Here is a 19,204-nt window from a genome sequence, read left to right as displayed (position 1 = left end):
TCTGAATCCCCCACTGACATGGAGAAAATAACCACTGGCTCCTACCGGATGTTTCTTCTGGTGCTGAGTCTGGAGCTGCTCACAGCGGCGGTCTCCAACCCGTCCGTTAAGACTCTTAGAACGGCTGCACTTGGTAATTAAAAGGGAACTAAGCCTTGCCTCAGATATGAAGTGCAGTCTCTTAACCTTCCCTCACATATCAAACACTGGAAAAAGTCTAAATGGTGCTTGCTTTTGTTTGGCATCACCTGCCCCCCTCCCTCAGGGCCTTCGAGGTAAGTGGTATTGCACTTTAGCCCACATTGTGTTTGCAGTGGGAGGACTGCCAGAAATTTAATCTATAAGCTGCACAAAACAAGACAGACGCAGAGCAAATGTGGATCCTCATCAAAACGTGTGCAGCTATCACCTTCAGGCTCTTGTGCTTTTCAGGGACTAAAGCAGTGGCTACGACTTAACAAAGGACGTGCAAAATCAGGAGTCGTGGTAGGTAAAATCGGTTCCAAACACAGTGACGCACGGACACGTGCCCACAGCCAAAAGGAGACGTAATAGAACTGGGCATGTTCTGCACAGCACTAGAAAAACCCTTGTGCCTCCCCTCCCATCACTTTGGGGACTGGGGCGCATGACTGCTATGGAAAGATGGAATTTGACATAAAATGTGGTAGCGTAAGAGCAATATTGTAGCCATGAGGGCCCAGAAACGTAAAGAGGAAAAGGTCCTTTCCCCTTGCACCCAAAATGTATTAATTCAAAAAGGAAGTAGTTTGTAAAACTCCACTCGAGGGTGGTTCTGATTCAGGTCCAAGATGTTCCGAATATTTGGTTTTTGGTTCCTCTTCAAATCACTATTATTAACCTTATTTGTAAACTTGAAGTGAAACTAAAACATTCAAGCTCCTGGGTATGCAGGAATGGGGCCAAGATCAGAGCAGGGAGCGAGGAACTCTATTCTGAATCCACCCCTGAGCCCATTGTCTGCCCATTACCCAGAGCAGCTGAATATTTCAGCAGCAGGAGCATTGGAAGTGATGTGCCCTGGTCCTACAGGAGCAGTAGACCCCTGGGGCTTCAGATACTTCTAAATCCTTTGGCAGGCATCCTACATGCAGGCCCAAGCCCAGAGGTTTGGGGTTCAGATGCCCCTGAGTTTTGCATCACTGACCTCCCTGTGGCGGAGATATAACCCATCACTGGGTAACTGCCTGCAGGCATTTCTGGGGCCTTTTGCACCCGAATAGCTAGGAGGCTGGGGGAAAGTGGTGCCTGTGACCATGCCTGAGATATACAGAGCTTGCTAGACAATTCCCTCACCCTTCCCTTCTCACAACCCAGGCTTTCCATTTCCCCCTGGAGCCAGCTCCTGCTATGCTGCAGGACTCGGGAGCAACTTCATCTGCTCCTCCCCTGGTTCATGCAAGACAGCTCCAGTTTCTCCTACTCATTTCCCCACTTCCCAGAGCTCTACCCCCCTCAGCCGCCATTGCACCCACTCAGCTGGGTGCCCCCTTCCCTCAGCTGGGGTGCAAGCAAAGTCTCATGCATGGGTGGGAAGCAGCCCAGCTTCGAGAGCCTCCCTCTGTTCTTTTGCTTTCAGAGCCTGCACTACTCATTCATCCCTTACCCCTAAAGTCCCTGGGCACAAAGCTCCCTGGTCTTACATAAAGCAAACTAGGCCCCAGCTGTTTTCAACCCAGCCTTTTCCTGGCCAGCACATCCCTGTGGAGCTGAAGTCAAGCCCCAACCAAGCCTCCTCTTTATAGCCTACAGGTGTGTGGGCCCAGGGATCGGGGTGGCAGCCACCCACTGAGTGCATCAGCAACTGCCCACACCTGTGGGCGACTACCTTGCTGCCTGGGATCCCAGCAGAGCTTAATTCAGCCTAGCCTCATTAAGGAGGGAGAAACAAGGGTGTGGGGTGTTTTTTCCCCTCTGCTGCTCAGCAGATTTCAGATGCCTGGAAGGGGTGGCATGTAGGGCTGCAGGGGCTAAGCTGCCTGGCTCCATGGTGTTCTCTACCTGGGTCTGAGAAGAAATGCTTGCAGGGGGAGCACCCAACTGCCTGGAGGAGGGCAGTGAGGAAGCATCCCTTTGCTTACTACTAGTCTTTATGGAGGCCTTGGGCTAAAATGCAGCTTGGTTTCACGGCCCTAGAATAGTGGCTCCTCTGGCTCTTCCCCACATAAAGCTCCAGTGGCCCAGCTTGGGGAGAACTGCTCCCCCAGGGCTGCTTCTCCTGCCAGAGGAGAGGTCCTGGGGGCAGAACATGGTGCTCAGTTTGGAAGGGCTCCACCCCAGGGACTAGCGCCTTTGCATTACGCACTGTCTTCAGCTCTATAGAGCAACAGGGATGGATCCAGGCTGGATCTGGGGCGGTAACATGCTGTTATTATAAGTGCCCAAGGGCAGATGAAAATGTCTAAGTGATCCTAGCACGCATGCGAAGCCCCCCTCCCCAGGGGCTACATGCCATCCTGGCTTGGGACGTTTAGGGGGAGACTGCAGGTGCCTGGGGATGGGGCTGTCTTTGCTCTCCATGACAGTCACTATTGAAGCTGGCATCTCCTTACCCCCCCAGAGGGTGGTTTCTCTGCTCCTTTACCCAGGGAATCATGGTTTCTCTCCCACCTGCCTAGCTGGCCAGTGTCTCTGGGGCACCAATGTCCCACAGCCAGCTAATGTGGCACCCCTCACCCCCAGTCCCAGGGGAAAGAGGGAAGGTGTTGTGGAAACCAGGCATCCTGGGCCACCAAACCAGGCAGCAGGGAAGATGTGACCATCTCTTGTGGTAGATGGAGGGGAGACGGGGTGTCACCAGTGAGGAAACGGAAGCAGCTCTTGCTTTTAAAAACCTGGATCCCAGATCTGTGGGGCAACCCACCCAGCTGCCGTTCATCCCAACACCAAAGGGTCTCTCTCATGTCTGGGTTATGCTTAAATGCAACAAGTATCTAAGGCTGCCTCCTGGCCAGGGGTGATAAGTCAGAGATGGATGGAGTCAAGCTTTCCAGCAGCAGTGGAAAGGCTCACATGAGCACTGGGGAAAACACTGGAAAAGCTTGTAAATGGGCTCCAGCCAGATGCCAGGAGCTGGGCTCTTCTGGGCCGCTCTCTCTAAAGGGCTGGGCAGAAAATGTGGTCTCGCCGGGATATTATGGTGGGGCCCAAATAGAGCCGCACGCTCTGTAAGTGCAGTTGTGGCTTTCCTCGGTGCTGGTGCTCCTTCTCTGAGCCAGAAGCAAACTCCAACATGGCTTCCTGAGTGCACATCTTCACTGGCTTCATTCCCACCTGACCCCTCTCTAACCCACTCTGCTGTTCACTATTTAATGGGAAGATCTGCACATTGTTTGTGCTGAGACAATGCCCCGAGGCCCAGATCAGCATCAAGGCTGCAAGGTGTTATGCAGTGCTGGGCAGACGCATGCGGTCCTGACACCGGTATCTTACAGTCTCAGGACCAAACTGGGTCACTCACGCTTACATTTTGGAATTGTAAGCAAGTTCTCACTACCCTGAAACCTCTGCTGATTTATGGGCCCAGAGAAGGGCAAGATTCAGTCATAACCTAATTCCAGTCAGATGCTTACTTCTTTGGAAAAGATTATTTTCCTCTGAAAACACTGGCTGCCCATCAGCAATGAGGAGTTTATTTATATTTGTTACTTTAGGCCAGAACTAGCAACTCTGACATAAATTGTCTGAATAATGTAATATATCTCCTCATTGGTTGCTATGGGTACTGGGCCATTTAGCCTCCATCTGTAAACATTAACTGTGAAGGGGATGTGGAAACTTAGCTAAAAATAAAATACTATGCCAAAGTGTTTATAAATAAGGTGAATGAGAAAGAAAACAAATCCCACCGCTTAATGGTTTTGAAACTAAGAAATGTAAACAGAGCAACTGTAAAACAGACTGGATGCAAACACACCTGCGATTAAAAACCCCCAGGTTTAATTCTCTTTTGGGAATGTTGTGGGGGGGGAGGGGGGATTACAGAGTGAGCTGCACAACTCTGCAGCTGTGCAAAAGCCAAAAAGTCCAACCGTCTTGCAGAGGTGTAGATGAGGTTCAGAAACTTCGGGGCCAATAGGAAGCAAACGCTCTCTCTTTAGCCAGTTTTCGGTCACAGTCTCTGGGACTTCGTTGTGTTTTCAGAACGATACGCGTTTGCAGCAGTGTTCCTCCCCTCCTTTCTGCCATCCCTGCAGGGACTCTGGGATGCTGGAGCCAGTTCAGAAAGAAAAGGCCAAGTGAAGTGCGTAGTTTCAGCAACCAGAAACCTTAGGGAAATGGACTGCAGTGGAAACTGTGAACGAGAGCAATTATCAAAGGGCCTGCTGGAGATGACTGGCAGTGAGAGCACAGGAATAGCCTGGGAAAGCTTAGAGTTGATGGCAAGGAACAAGGCTGTATTGGGGAGAACACTGGTTTGGTGAGTAACACTGAGCGCCGAGGGTCCTTGGGCTAGGATCTTTAGTAATGGTTTCCACCAAACTAACTCAGGAGGTTGCACACATGATTTAACACTTGCACAGCCCTGGGAGACAGGCTGCAGAGAAGGGAACAGTGAGGTTGCAGGCAGAGAGCTGACAAACTTCCGACAGCACATCAGTGCCCGAGCTGGGACAAACCCACCTTCCACTGTCTCACTTTATCCAGCTTTGTTCCAGGCACATCACAAGCCCTGCTGCTGTTTATCCTCTTCCCTTGTCTTTCTTCTCCACCACTATACAGTCTTGAGCTCTTGTCTGTGACATCTTTCCTTGTTCAGACTGGGTTCCAGCCCTGGGACCCTCTGAATAAAACAGCAGCTAGAAATTCAGTCCCTGGTGTCGTGGAGATGGTGGAACGGTCTCCTTAGCACAAAGGCAAACAAGAAAATAACCGAAAGAGGACCCCCCCGCTGCAGGGCGAAAATGAAGAGCTCAAACCCACTGGTGATACTCTGTGCTGGAAGGTAAAGGTGTGAGGGAGCACAGCCTCCCTCTGCAGACGACAGCAAGCCTGGAGGGAAACCATGAAGTTTCCCTGGGGGCTCCACACTTCGGCACCACTGTGCAAGGTGGGCTGGTTTATCTGGTAGAGCTACGTAGCAGAGCACACGTGTGTGTATGGGCAGGGAGCAGCAGGAGGGGGCTGAGGCTGTCCGCACCCTTTGTTCTTGGCTGGCCTGGCAGTTCCAGCACATAAATGCTGTTCCCGAGCTGCCGTCTGCCACCCCTTCACAATCCAGGTGGTGGAACAGACGGGCAGGCGCCTGAGACAAAAAGGCAGCTCAGAGGCCACAAATCTCTCTGCATGGACACCCTTCCATATGGGCACGGTGCCCCTCTCCAGAGACCACACCGTCCAGCCCTGGGTTACAAAGCATGTTACATGCATTCAGTTATTGAGCCTCACAAGTCCTGCAAGGGTTGGGTCAGTATGATGAGTGGCAGTTTAAGGGCTGGGTGGGTGGAGGTGCGAGCACCAGCATGTCTCGGGGCTTCAACCTGAGCTCTAGGCTCTGCAGAGCAAGCTCTTAGCCACGTGCTTCAGGTTACACAGCGACGGAGGCAGAGTTCTGACTGCCAGCGCCACCAGAGATCACGGCCGCTATACCTAGTGCAGAACCCCGGGACAATTTTCCCCTGGCTAATACACTCAGTCCCATGGCATCCTATTTCTCCCTATTCCCTGAGGATATGCACATGCCTCCCAGTTCTCCTGCTAGTTTTCTCCCCTGGCTGCAGGTTCAAATCCAGCCAAGCAGCCCCTGCATAGGCACAACACCTGCTCCATGGAGGCTGAACTCTCATGCAGGCTGATGGCCTGAGCCAGACTTTGTCCCACACTCCTTTATAGTGAGCCTGTTTGCAAAGCTGCCACCAGATTCTGAGAGGACCTGGGATGCCTGCCAAAGCCTTGACAGTGGCAGCGTCTCAAGTGAGTGCTGCAGTGACAGCTCATGCCTGGATTCGATGCGCCAGATTGAGAAGTGCACAGCGTGCTTCAGTCCCGAGGTCTTCACAGCTGCACGGCCCTCCGAAAATCACAGCCTGGTTCCTGGGATGGCTGCATGCCAGCCAGGCAACAGCAGAGAGCCCCTGTTCCAAACAAGTGCTTCTAAGCACCTCCAGGACTACTTTACTCGCCCGTCTGTTAGGACTCAAAGCTGGCTAGGAAGGGGGAGTTGCTGGCTGCTAAATAAGTGGTTCTGCTTTTCCAGGATAGGTGGGAAAATGCCACACAGTACTTCCCCTCCGAGATGGCCTTCTCCTTGTTGGCTGCCCCTTTCAAGCACTGTTGCAGTACCCTTTGATCCAGGCCAAAAGGAGGAGATGTAAGAGGTAAGCCGAGTTCCAGAGAACTCCCCCCTGCAGGGCCGTGACTGGAGGGTGCAGTCATCTGGTTCTTCTGTTTCCTGGGTTGGCGTAGGTGCGGTGGCGCGCTGAGTTGGCACAAGGTGCTCACTGGGGATTGTTGGACTAATTAGCAGGATACAGCTCAATGGGAAAACAGGCAGATCAGACATCGATGGGTCCAGGAAACCACATCATGCAGCGAGAGGGCTGAGAAACTGCCTTAGAAAATGAGAGAGAGACAGACCAAAAGCCTATTACCCTGTGACAAGAGCACCTTTCAGGACTATACTAGGGACAGGGCCTGTGTCTCTCAATTGATTACAGCCACTTGGAGACAAATCTCTTTAGAGGACGTGGGCTGGCTTTGCTCGGGTGCAGGATATCCAGGCAGGGGCTGCAATGACATGCGCTTTCTAACACCTGCAGGAGATCACATATGGTATGTGGCAACTGGACCACAGGGATGGAAGTAGTCCCAGAGTCACTGAACTCAGTCCTGCTTACTGTGTGCTAGCAGAGGTGACTTACAGTTCTGAGGGGCCTTTTGTTGGGGTTGGACAGGGGCTCCACACCGTGGGACAACTGGGTCTCTTTATGGCGTCTCAGATGGAGCATCCAAAAATTGAGGTCTCCGTCACTGGCAACCCCTGGCCAAAATGTGCGTAGCAGTGCATTTACCACTAGAGATAGAGGCAATCCCAGGAGCTGTGTGCAGCTGCCAGGCCAGCGGGGGCTGACCATTTTTTGATAGTATGCCACCAATTAACCCCACCCTTCCCTGAGCATCATGCTGATCCCTTTCCCAATCTGCTGCTGTTTTTTAATCCCTGCCTGATCTGCTGCTCTGCTTCCCACTCCTTGTCTGTCACTCTGCTGCCTACCCCCTCTCCCATACAGGCACACCCCAACACAGAGGCTGCCCATGCCATTTGTGGCATGCACGCTATAGGCTGGCTACCCTAGCAGTAGGCCACAATTAGAGGGGAGCTTGTAGGTGTGTGTCTGAGAAGGAGGCAGCCCAAGTAGAGGCGTGGAACAGCCCGATCCTCACTTGCAGCGGAGCCAGGAGGCCTGTTGTTGCCTGGTTTCTGTGTGCAAAATGTCGGCTTGCAGACCAGTTTGCCCCCCACAAGACTGGTAGCTCATGCGTCTGAGAGCCCCAGCTATACAGCCAGGGCTTCTGCTTACACGGCTAAGATTAAATGTTTCACTTCGATGTTCCCTGCTAATCCCACCTCACCTCCACTCCCGAGCCTATAATCAAAAACAATTCTGCGGTGCTCACTTCAGAGCCGACTGGATGCCAGGAGGTGGGAGCAAAACCCATGGTAGAAAAATAAACCTTCCTGGCTGGGTGTTGCAGGGGTTTGATGTTCAGCTCTCTAAAGAATGGCAGGAAGGGAGTGGGAAGAGCCAGCAAAGACACGGTTGAGGGAAGGGTGGACCGAGAAGCCAGCCTGAGCCCTTAGCCCAGGGCTGTCCAACACTGGAGTGCCATGTGCTCCCCCTTACCCCCAATGGTGGACAGACCCCCTAGGCCCTTTCCTACCACATGGCAGCAGGAGATGCAGCTGTTGGGGCTCATGGGCACACAGCCCACAAGCTGCCAGTGTGACACCCCTGCCTTAGCCCATCAAATGATCTTGTGTTGATTAAGGGTCTGGAAAACCATCCCACTGAAATCCCATGCCCCTCGCTCTTGCTTTGATCCCCTACATACGCACCGCTTGCTACTTGGTCTTCGCTGCCTTCTGTTTCTGTCGATAGATTTCTTCCGTGAAAGGTCTGTTGGGTGGGAGGTGGGTGAGGCAGGGGAGGGAAGGTCAAGAGAAAAAGAGACAACCACATGCCATTAAATTGATAAGAGGATCTCTGCTCCTGTCTCCTCCTAAGACGCAGGAATCAGTGACTCTGTTTCGAAACTATGCTGCAGTGCTGGGCTTTCCCCTACATGCTGGCTGGGCTGCAGCAGGGTCTGAAGACCTCTAATATATGGGCTTGGGTTGTGGAGGAGCAATTACTCACCAGTGACCAGGGTTCTCTGTTAGCCTGTGCTTACAAGCTATGGGTGAGGGAGCTAGCCTCAGGCTTTGGCCCTCCTGTCTCCCAGAAGGGAGCTGAGGGGACATAGGCTGCATGGCTCTGAACACTGCTATGGCTGGAGGGGAGGCTGCCAGCTTCCTCAATGGGTCATGAGGCCATGTCTGCTGATGTGTGTGATGAAGGAATGACATCTAGACAACCTCTCCCAGAGCCCCGGCCTGTGGGGTCTCCACGATGCCTCCATCTCTAGCAACAGCTCCCCAGAGTGCCCAGTGGCCAAGGGATACCCCAAAGCCTGGCTGTGTGGAAGGAAGACAGCCCCTTTACGAAGTGGCCAGGGCCTGGATCAAGCTCTCAGGTGCAGGGCAGCCAGGTTATAATACATAACATAAAGCTGCTGACTGTCCCCAGATGGATTCCAACCCCTGCCAGGGGACGGGTGAGTCTCTGGCAGCACACAGCTGGCAGGAGGCTTTCTACAGCAACCCTTAATGGCAGCAAGTGTAGCAGGGAAAGCAGAGGGCAGCCAAGATGTGACAGCCGTGCAAATCCTCAGCTTTCCAGTGTTTTTGGACCACACATGGCTGGTGTACATGAAAGCAGCCCCCAGGCTGCTCCAACCTGGTGCAGGGTCACTGGCCCAGCACAGAGCTGTGACAGGCTGAAGGCAGTACACAGTGGGGGCTCTCCAACTCCTCTGTGCACCCCTGCTCTGACTTGAGCCACATGCAGCTTGGCCACAGTTGAAAAGCAGCTCTTTAAACCCACTCTTTTCCTCTACCTTGAGGCAACATTAAAAGGAAGGAAGGAAGAAAAATAAGCAGGAAAAAGCCTTTAATATCCTAACTCTCCTCTCCCAAATTTTCAGCCTCTCTTTCATGCCCTGAAGAGGCTCAGCTTTCCCTCTATGTCCTTTGCAACCCCCTTTAGCAGTGCTAGAGATTTCAAATGCATCTGAAGCAGAATAGGTGCCTCTGGTGGAAGTGCTGAGCTGCTCCAGCCCTGTGCAAAGCATCAGAGGTGCCATGAAGTAGAAGGGCCACATGCCAGCTCTGTTGTGCAGAACCTCCTGAGAATACCCACCACCTTTGCAGGGACTTCTTGAAGTGATCGATCCAAGGCAAAAACATAAAAACACCTGCTTTTCACTTAAAAGATGATACAAAACCTAGCGCCTTGCAAACTTTTTACAACAGGAAGCTGCCCGCTCTCAAGGCAAATGAAAAGGACCAAGCCTGCTTTTTAATCCTCATTACCTGGAAAAACCACTCGCTGCAATTCCCTGAAAGCCTGAGTACAAGCTAGTTTCCAATGATTCTTCTCCCCTGCTCTTGAAAACCTACTTACCCCTCATACTGCATTGCCACCACATAGGAAATTGCCACTAGAGCCGTCAGCAAGAGGCCAGCTGGGCTTGCGTGCCTGTTTTCGAAAGAGAAGCAAAAGATCAGGTAGATCCGGGGGGGCTTATGTAATATGTTGTTTAGGAAGTAAAATGAGAGGTTAGACTCCAAGAGAGCCTTGGCTTGGCATTAAACAAAGAGGAACATCCGTTATTTTTTTCTATTGAACATCAACTGGCTCGGACAGAGGCTACTTGGCAAAGATTATTTCCTGATTCACTTCTGTGCCTTCTTTCAAGTCAGATCGCTGCATGTCTCTGTCAAGGGAGCTTCTACTTTGATGATAAGTCTGGAGACGATACGCTTCTCTAATAACTGAGAGCTCAGCTAAGACTGTGGCACTGAGCCACCGCACTAGAAAGGGAACATCTGATCCCCGCAGAAACATGGGCCACCCACAGGGGAGAGGAACCTGGCAGAAGGCTCTTGCTGTTGGTGTGTGGAGCGCATGTCATGCATTGCAGCTGTTTGTAAGACTAGAAGACCAAGGGGCTTTACTAAAACACAGTCTCCTACAGCTATGTGAAAGGGCGCCGGGGAAATAGAGAGCACCTCATACACATGCTTTCTCCCAGTGGATACAATCGACTGGGAAGTAGGTGAGGAAGGGTCTACTCAGCTGGGATTTTCCCAAGCACCCGGGTGATCTGGCAGCAGGTCTCACTGACAGTCAGTGGGACCGGGGCACCTCAAAGGGATCTCTGTCCTGTATCCCCAGCACATCCAGAGCGGGACACTTCTGATCACACCCTGCTTGCTCCCTAATCCAGGAATATGGCTGTGACATTGGTATTCTTGGAAGCAGGTGGTGGGGATGACCCCAAAGCAGAGACTGAGGTCTCAAGAGCTGTCAGTGGGGATGGTCCTAGCTTTGCTTGTGCCATTTCAGGTTGAAGAGCCTGACAGTGGGAGGATGGGGCACACTCAGGACATGCTGGGGACACAGTGAACTAGGAAATCCCATCTTTCCATGACTCAGTTATTTAAGTTATAAACACTTGAGGACAGGGGTTTTCTCTGTCTGTGCCTGTGCACTGCCCATCACTGGGGGACACTCCTCTGTGCTACCAGCATGGGTTGAAACATGATAGAACAGGACTTAATACCACAGAAATAAGTGACAATGTGCGAGCATGAGACTGGGTGTTTAACAGTGCAACAGTTCTTCAGTCAGCATGCCCCCCCCCGGTACAACAACCCCTTTGAGCTCAGCCAGCCGGCCAAGGCTAGCTGCTAGCTGTTGCTAATGGATGAGAGCATTCTGCTGGGACTCCTTGCTCCTATTTGGGATTCATCTCTTCTTTCATTAGCTTTGCTGCATCATGGAACTGCACTTCTCCTGGCAACAGGTGGCCTTGCGGTGATAACGCACAGGGGTAACGATGGAACTGGGAGTCATAAACAGGGTGTAGCAAAATCCACGCATGCGGAGACACATCAGTCAACTACCTTCACCTTGTTGCTTCTCAAAAGCTAAAACAGGCTTTACAAGGGACCTAAGGGACTTGGGCATTTTTCCCAGTGTATTTTTCTTAATCCCATTAAAGGAGATTATATGGTACAAGCCATTCATCCCCCCTTTCATCCCACCTTGATCCATGACCAATGGTATCAGACGTAGGCTGATGCATGTTCCACATCATAGCAGGTAGGAGAGCAGAGGCTCACGAGCTCTTTTCTAGCCAATAAATTACACAGTTCAACGAGAAGAGGGCAGAGAGCAGGTGCACATCGCGAGCATTCAGATCAACGCAAGCATTGGCATTCATGACACAAAGTCTGCTATTAGACCAGATGTGCTTTGGGATGGAGAGCTTATCTCCCAGCTTGCTCACAAAGCTCCCAGTATCCACTGGCCCTGCAGTAATAATGGCAACATTTCAAATAGGATATTCTTCAGTTTCACTGGGGACTAGAAAGCTATGACTAACAGCAGGCAGTCTGTGAAAGAACAGCAGTAAGGATGAAAGAGCTCAGATCTTCAGCTGAGGTAACGGAGCACAGCATTAGGGGCAACACAGCTGCAACGAATCTAGGATCCAGCCCAAATCAGTCACATCTCCCACCAGTCTCCCAAAGAAAGGGTTTGGTTCTGTGGTTATCCTTTGGTTAATGTATATGCAGATGATCCAAAAACTTGCAGGGCTCTTCTCTTCGACGAGAGGCCTGCTCTCTTGGCAAACATCGGCTGCTCTCTGTTGAAGAGTCTAGGCTGACATGCAAAGTTGCTGTCAGCTTGGGTTTCCTGTGGTGATGCCCATTTAATGAGCAGGGGACAAAAAATGGTTCTGATTGCATTTGAATCCATTTAGAGATGTTTTAGTTGCATGAGAACATGCTCACTTCCTCTCCTCCCTGTGGCTGGAGCTGAGCTTTGTCCTTCAGAAATGGGTCACTGAAAAGAACATAAAAGACTGACGTCTGCAGCGGCACTGGGTTGTATCCAGTTATTGTGATATTAGAGTGCAGCCATGAACATGGCAGCATGTGGGTCAGATAAGCAAAGTCTTCATGAAGATCAAGGGGGTTGGGGGTTTTTTATGCCAACAAAATCATTGTCAGTGAGGCAAAAGCTTCGGAATGAAAATAATCCGGTCATCTGATTCAAAAATAGATTCCCGTGTGTGGCAGGGTCTGCAGTATTTCATCCTGGCACTACTGCCTTGAAGCCAGGACTTTGGGGTCTGACTGCATTGTGTCGGCAGCATGCCCTGGGCAGAGAGTGTGTCCAAGCGTACCCCACCCACCCATTTCACTACCATGCTCCAAACCCAGAGCAAGGGGGCTTTTTCAGGGGTGCTGCACCCTGGAATGGTCTCCTGGAAATATTTCCGGGTGCTGGAGTGGGTAAGGGGCTTTGGGCATCGCTGTGGGACAAGCTGCCAGTGCACTGTAGGCAAACCCATGCTCAGCCCGGGGAAATCAATGGGAGTTTTGCTGTTGGCTCCTTGAATGTGCAGGGGTGCTAGACAGGATGAGCTGACACAGATTTTCAAAAGCCAGTGACTCTATTGAGGTTCTCCAGTTCATATTTTGGCAACTAACCTGGCTTTATTGAGAGCTGCTGGGTGCTCAGCCTCCCTGGCCAACTAGAGACCTTGGCCGAGATGTCAGAATAAGGACATAGGGGCTAACTTCAAGCTCCTGTTTCATAAATCACAGCTTTTGCATTACTCAGCCTGGGCCTAACACACCTGGCAGGAGTCAGACTGCATGTGTGTCAAGCAGCCTAATTGAAAAAGGTGATAACTGAGTCCCAGGGCTTTTCTGTGAGGAACTGCACAATCACGTGCATAGGAAGGTCTGTGAACCTGAAACCCTGCAGATGTCACAGGAGAGAATCATAAGAAGCAAGAAGTGAAGAGCTCCAAATATTCATACATCTTTTCCACTTTGATTCCTCTTTCTAATTAGAGGCTATAAAACAGTCATAACATCCTTGGCATATGGCAGTTCATAAAACTGTATCTGTGAATAGTCAAACAGCTGAAGGAGGTGTGAGAAATGGGGCTTGATTATTTTTTTCCTCCTTATTGACTACATAGATGAGTGGCAATTTCTCCCCCCTTATTATTAATTTAAATACAAAAAGGTCATTAAATGAGTTTGCCTGGCACCTGGTTCCTGCTCACGGAAAGGCTTTGCTCGGAGAGACTGACAGGTACTGTGGGTCCAACAGGACTCAACCCAGCTGGAGTTTCTTGGTGGTGCCTCCTTAGCTGTAGGGCAGTGGGGTTGTCAACCTGTGGTCCATGGACCCACGTGGTCCACAGACTATATCTATGGGGGCTGTGAAAGATGACTATGATCAATCAACAGTGTGAATACCCACACTTACAACCCAAAGGGGTCTGCACCTCCATTCAAAATTTTTTAGGGGTCCACAAATGGAAAAAGGTTGAAAACCACTGATGTAGGGAGTACACCAGTACAAGGTCCAGCCTTAGCCATAAGGCACATTAGCGTGACAGCCGCCATTTTGGCTGACTCACCAAAATGCAGCTCAGAGTCTCCAGAGCTAAAAGCCCAAGCTGATACAGTTGAAGCTGAAGAGCCAAGGTGGTAACAGACTCCTGCCATCTGTGAAATGTCTAAGTTATCACCAGGTGTTACCAGAGGAAATTTCCCATGTGAACCCTGGAAGGTACCTGCCCTCCCAGAAAGGTGAAAGTCAGATCAGAGGACCATAAGATGATCTTGCCCATTCCTAGCTCAACGGTTGAAGCTACAGATGGATTGCAATAGACTCTGTATTATTCTACTGTAAGTTTTTTCCCCATTAGGGAACTTCAGGAAACATGCAGCAGCATTTTCCCTCCTCCAAACTCATATTAATAGATGCTTAGTCATGTCTCCTCATTGATTTATATCAGAGAGAACAAATTTGCATGATCATTTGTTGACAACGAGAGCTCTAATTGTATCATTTGGCTGCAGTTCCAGCACTGATTTGCACAACTTGTTACCATGTGTTAAAACATTTCCTTTTTACAAAACTCACGGGCACACAGACAAAACCTTCCCCATATAACTAATGCTTCATCTGCATCTCAGGGGCTAACATGGCTGCTTGATTCAGGCAACAAAAAGCCACTGCAGTGAATTGCATACGTGGTGCCTATTGAAAGCTTGACCTACTTAAGGGGTAACAATTTGTTTAAAAGAAGGGTATGGTGTTATAAATACTGCACGATGTGATTTGTGGCTCTGGCATGACCAGCATTTCTATAACACTGGGATCATTACGTATTCCCTAGCCTGCACTACGTCAACTTTCCCGCACCCGGGTTAGTTTTTCATGCCATGCATTGTCAGGCATAGCAACACTTGCTCATGGGAACAACTTTGCAAAGAGAGTTGATGGCAGTGAAGTATACTTAGATTAAACCTCAGAAATAAACTTTCTAACGTAAGAAAGTTAAGACACTGGGATAAGCTACCCAGGGAAGTGACAGAATCTCTTTTGATGGAGGTTTTCAAGAGGATGCTGGATAGGCATCTGTCTGGGATGGTTCAGGAGTAGGGGTCTGGACAACTTGACCCTGTTTCAACTCTATGACTCAAGCGATACTAAAATCCCCATACAGCCGACTCTATGCTGTGAAATCTCTGTGTTCAAGATACTGCCCTGCTTGGCTATTATGTGCGTTTCTTTTGCTTACAACAACACTGACAGGCCTCACTGTGCTAGGTGCTGTACGTATGCTATTGGAGAGATGCGCTCCACTCAAGCATCTCAGTGCACAATCAAGCTGCATAAGACAGAGGATGGAAGGGGAAAGAGTGGCACAGAGACAGGCCAGGGTCACACAGAAGGCCAGAAGCAGAGGGCCTAGCTGATACACTACTCTGGCTCTCAGCCATTGAGGGGTATCAGTGCAGGAGTAGAGCGGAAAGAGTCTGTCATTCAAGCTGCTACTTTAATTTCCTCCCAAGGTTTGTGGGAGTTTACATCTAATCCTTATGCCTCTGGCTTGTTTTGCTCAGATAAATCCAAGCTGGCTGCCTCTCCAGTCACAGGAGCTCACAGGCATGGAAACCAGAAAGGGGGAGGAAAAAAGGAGAGTTTTAAATTCTGCCTTTAAAACATTTCTCCCAGACTTGATACGATTGACCCTGAGGCCCAATGGGAGAGAAGAGCTCATTAGGGAAAGAAGCTAATCAGTGAAGAGACACGTTTTGGTTCCTGTTCTGGAAGCAGTCATTCTCTAACCGGTCCTCAGTAGATTTGAGCGATTATTAGAGGCGCATGCCTCCCTGCCACGTGCAGCCTGCCTGTGCATCTCCTGGACATCCAGTTAACCCCATGCTTTTCTCTTGCAGATAACAAGCAAGGAGGTGATGCCACTAGAAACAAATACCTTCCGATTATCCTGCAGGCAGCTGTGCCTTAAGCTGTCGCACAACTGCCTCCCGCTCCTTCCAAATAGCTTCTATTCTCTCCTTAATAGAATAGTGTCTCCTCCGGGACTGAAAGCAATTGATCTCCCTGCAAACCAGAGGCATCCAGACCCTCCTGGCACAGAGAGAGATGACTCTGCACTTCACTTCATTCTGGAGAAGCGTGTGGCCGAGAGGAACACAAACATCCTCATGTCATCGCCGGCTCAGCCGAATTATGCAGGAATGAAAAGCTTTTTGGGTGTTACTATGGGGACTGACAGGCATTCAAAATGGGGGCCAGATGCCCACCCCATTGCTCACGGTGATCCTAAACCCCTCTGACATCCCATCACACCACACAAGCAAGGGGTCAAAACACTGCTGCCTTTAGTTCATTTTGAGAGCTGAGACACCATCAGGGAAGCCAATGAGGGCTGCAATGCCCCAGAGAAAAATATATTTCCCTGTTGTTCAGTGCTGTGTTTTTAATGTTGGGCTGTGCATACTGGACTTAAACTGAGACAATTTGATGTACTGCCCAGGTGTGCCACTCACTGCCTTTGCAGGGATATGTTCTTGTAGAAAAGAAAAGAGCAGCATCCTTGGGACTCGGATACCTTGGCATACCATATCAGAGCATGGGCCCTGCACGCTGCGTGGGCTGCAGAAACAAATCCAGCTCCACTGAATTCCTTTCTTATTAGCAGCCAGCTGGCTGCCGCTCATTTTCTTAATATGGCTCTTGAAGAACGGCTGTACCTGTCCTCCAATTTCATGGAAAGCTCACTGGCTTCCAGCTACTCCTCCCTTGTTATCCAATAGGCCTCCAAGCCAGTGTTCCTTTGGTAACTGGCTGTTTCGGCTACATTCCCATTATTTGTAGCCGACTACTTCTAGAGCAGCGGAGGACAGACCACTAATCTCATCCCTGAATATGCTGCTGTTGTCCATCAATCACTTTGCCCCTAGCTAGGAGTAAAACTAAAGGTCTCCCTGTCCACAGAGAGGATACCCTGCTTCTTGAATCTCGCCTCTTGTTTAATCCAGCGAAAGGGACATTTCAGGACACTGAGGAACGCTGAGACAAGATGCAGAATTTAGCATGTGCCTTACTGGTGCCAAGCAAACCGGTCCGATTCCTTGCAGCTGTGTCTCCAGGGTCCTCTTCACATCCATGTGCAGCTCCCCAGCCACTCTCCAGCCTCCAGGGAGACAGCTTGTATTGATGGAAAGCTGAAAGCCTCTGTCCCTGCTGCTCAGTCGTGTGCCTGTTTCCATCTGGCCCTCTGGGTAGCTCTGCTGCCTTATCCATCTTTCTTTGGCTGACAGGCATTTAGAAGCATTGTCACCAGTTCATCACCAGCTCCCACTTAGCAGCTAATTAAAAGAGCAGAACTTGCAACCGAGAAGGCTGGCGCAAGCCTGAGTAGGTGAAGAACGCGACGCGCAGCCACATGCTGTTGCCTGCTCAGAATATAGGGCCTGATCTGGCTCAAAGGTGGGCAGGCCGGCATCTGCTCCATGCTCTGTAAAGCCACCTGGCAGCCTGTTCACAAGGGCAGGCTTTTACACAGTGCCGTGCTTTGAAGAACGCAGCAATAGACAATGGATTGCTGCCAGACCCTTTTAGGATGATGCTGGCAGCTCTCTTCACTCCTGCAATGCCCAGGAATATGGAAGAGCTCAAAGCCTCTGAGACCATTATTTTATATCCTCTGCCGTCCCAGAAATAACATTCATGGGAGAAGCCATGTGCCCAAGCCCCCCAAAAATTACCGAAGCACTATCATGCAGCAAATAGCAAAGCATGAACACCAGGGCAGGGCTGGGACCTGGACTGTCAAGAACCATACTGAGCAATGCCCACATGTTATGAGATTAGAGTCAGCTTGGGTACAGAAGGAGTCTTCAAGGTGAAGCAGGGGCTGCAGTAGTTTTGTGCCATCCAAGTCATTTTTTGAGTGAGCAGGAGATACTCAAACTTCTGCTGTTTTTAAAAAACCTCTCCATAGCTATCTACAGTTGAATTTTTCTCTCTGCTGTGTCATGTGCACTTTCCTTTGGAGTTAGCTGTTCCCATCAACAGTGTCTGGATTGTTCTCACCAGGAGCTTCATCTGCTGCACTGCAAGTGCCCTACTATCCCCAGATCTCCCCTTTGCCAAACTGCCAGTGCATCATCTCCTGCTGGACCCAATCCAGCCCGCACTGGTTTCAGAGGGAGTTGGATTCATTAGTCTGCATGCAGAGTTCCCACTAATGTCCATGGGTGTTGTAGGTACAGAATGGTCCCTGGAGAAACAGAACATGGGGAGGAGAGGAGAACACTGTCTTTGCTTATCACTCCAGGCCAAAACCCATTCCCAGTTATACCCCTTCCCAGTGAAGCAAGCATTTCAGGCAGAAGAAGAAATGAGGCTTTAGATCATCGTAAAATCCCAGAACAACTTTCTTTTTCTGGGGGTAACATTTATGGGTGGCAGGTACCATGTACAGTAGTAACACATGAGAACAGCCTGTAATGTATGGGTTTGTGCTTCGAGTGTCACCGGGCCTCTCTTTGTTCCTGAGCAATCAAAGTGGAACGTGTAATTATATGAAAACCACACAAAACTTACAAATACAGTGCAGGGCATATTGCTCACTCACTGCCAGAACACATACTATTCATTTTTCTCACTCTGGCTTTTAAACCACTATGCTACGCGAGGAGTGTTTATCAAGCATTGCCATAGTTCCCCAGGCTTTTTTTTTTTTTTTTGGAGCAAGGCAATTATTGGACCAGGCTAATCCCTGCTATCACTCAATTGGCTGCCATGCACTTACACCAGGGATACATTTGGTCTGGGATGTTGATTTTTCCATTCTGCAGAGTCTGCCAAGGCCTCCGTTTTACACGGGGTCGGATACTCGGGTTTCATCTCTCCAGAGCCTGGAGATGATTTAGTTTCCTATAAAATTAGCGCTCAAAGGATCTGCAGAGCAGAGGTGCGTGCTGTGTTGTGGGATAAGCCAAAGGCGCTGAAAGCCAGATGTGTGAAGCTCTGCTTTCACGGGGGGATTCGTTGACTAATTCAGAACATGCAGATGGTTTCCAACCTCACGCTCCAGTCTCTTGCATGTCCCCAGGGTGCCAGGAGTTAATCTGAATGAAGCACCTCTAAATTCTTTCCATGGAAGAGAAAGACTCAGCAAATAGTTCCATCACATTTGTGTGCTAGGGGCTGACTTGGCCTGCATGATCGTGTTGTGCCCTAGCAGCATGCCACAATCACTGGAGCAGCCCCTTGCTAAAAGCTCAGGCTAAGATGTTAAAGGAATGTAGGAAAGCTAGATACTCAGCTCCTGCTGAAACCCAGTGTGATCTGGGCACATCACTCCCTTAGAGCACCACTGCAAGTCCCACTCTGAAGACAACTTTCATCTCTAGAGAAGTTCCTCGCGCCCCTGGAACAAAATGCTGCTGCCGGTTTTGGCTCCACAATGCTGCACTGGGTGTGGAGCTGGGGCGGGGGTGGCAGGG

At 50.2% G+C, this 19,204-nt stretch overlaps 1 protein-coding gene across 4 annotated transcripts in view; it reads right to left on the bottom strand.

The window, feature by feature from the left end:
• Positions 1-4,762: 4,762 nt before the first annotated feature.
• PEMT (phosphatidylethanolamine N-methyltransferase) overlaps positions 4,763-19,204 on the bottom strand; it is an 82,349-nt gene continuing 67,907 nt past the window's right edge. For 3 of the 4 annotated variants that reach the window (XM_019541954.1, XM_019541953.1, XM_019541955.1), the window contains exons 6-8: positions 9,744-9,818; positions 8,078-8,138; positions 4,763-6,572 (exon numbers count right to left, since the gene is read on the bottom strand). In XM_019541954.1, coding sequence (XP_019397499.1) covers positions 8,084-8,138; positions 9,744-9,818 — 130 coding nt within the window. In that variant the 3' untranslated portion in view covers positions 4,763-6,572; positions 8,078-8,083. The remainder of the gene's footprint in view (positions 6,573-8,077; positions 8,139-9,743; positions 9,819-19,204) is intronic. The other variant, XM_019541956.1, reaches the window with a different exon arrangement.

Source organism: Crocodylus porosus, unplaced genomic scaffold, assembly GCF_001723895.1.
Source record: "Crocodylus porosus isolate Cpor-Errol unplaced genomic scaffold, CroPor_comp1, whole genome shotgun sequence".
NCBI classification, from domain to species: domain Eukaryota; kingdom Metazoa; phylum Chordata; order Crocodylia; family Crocodylidae; genus Crocodylus; species Crocodylus porosus.
The sequence above is the reverse complement of the archived record's forward strand: the minus strand, read 5'-3'. Positions and strand labels throughout refer to the sequence as shown.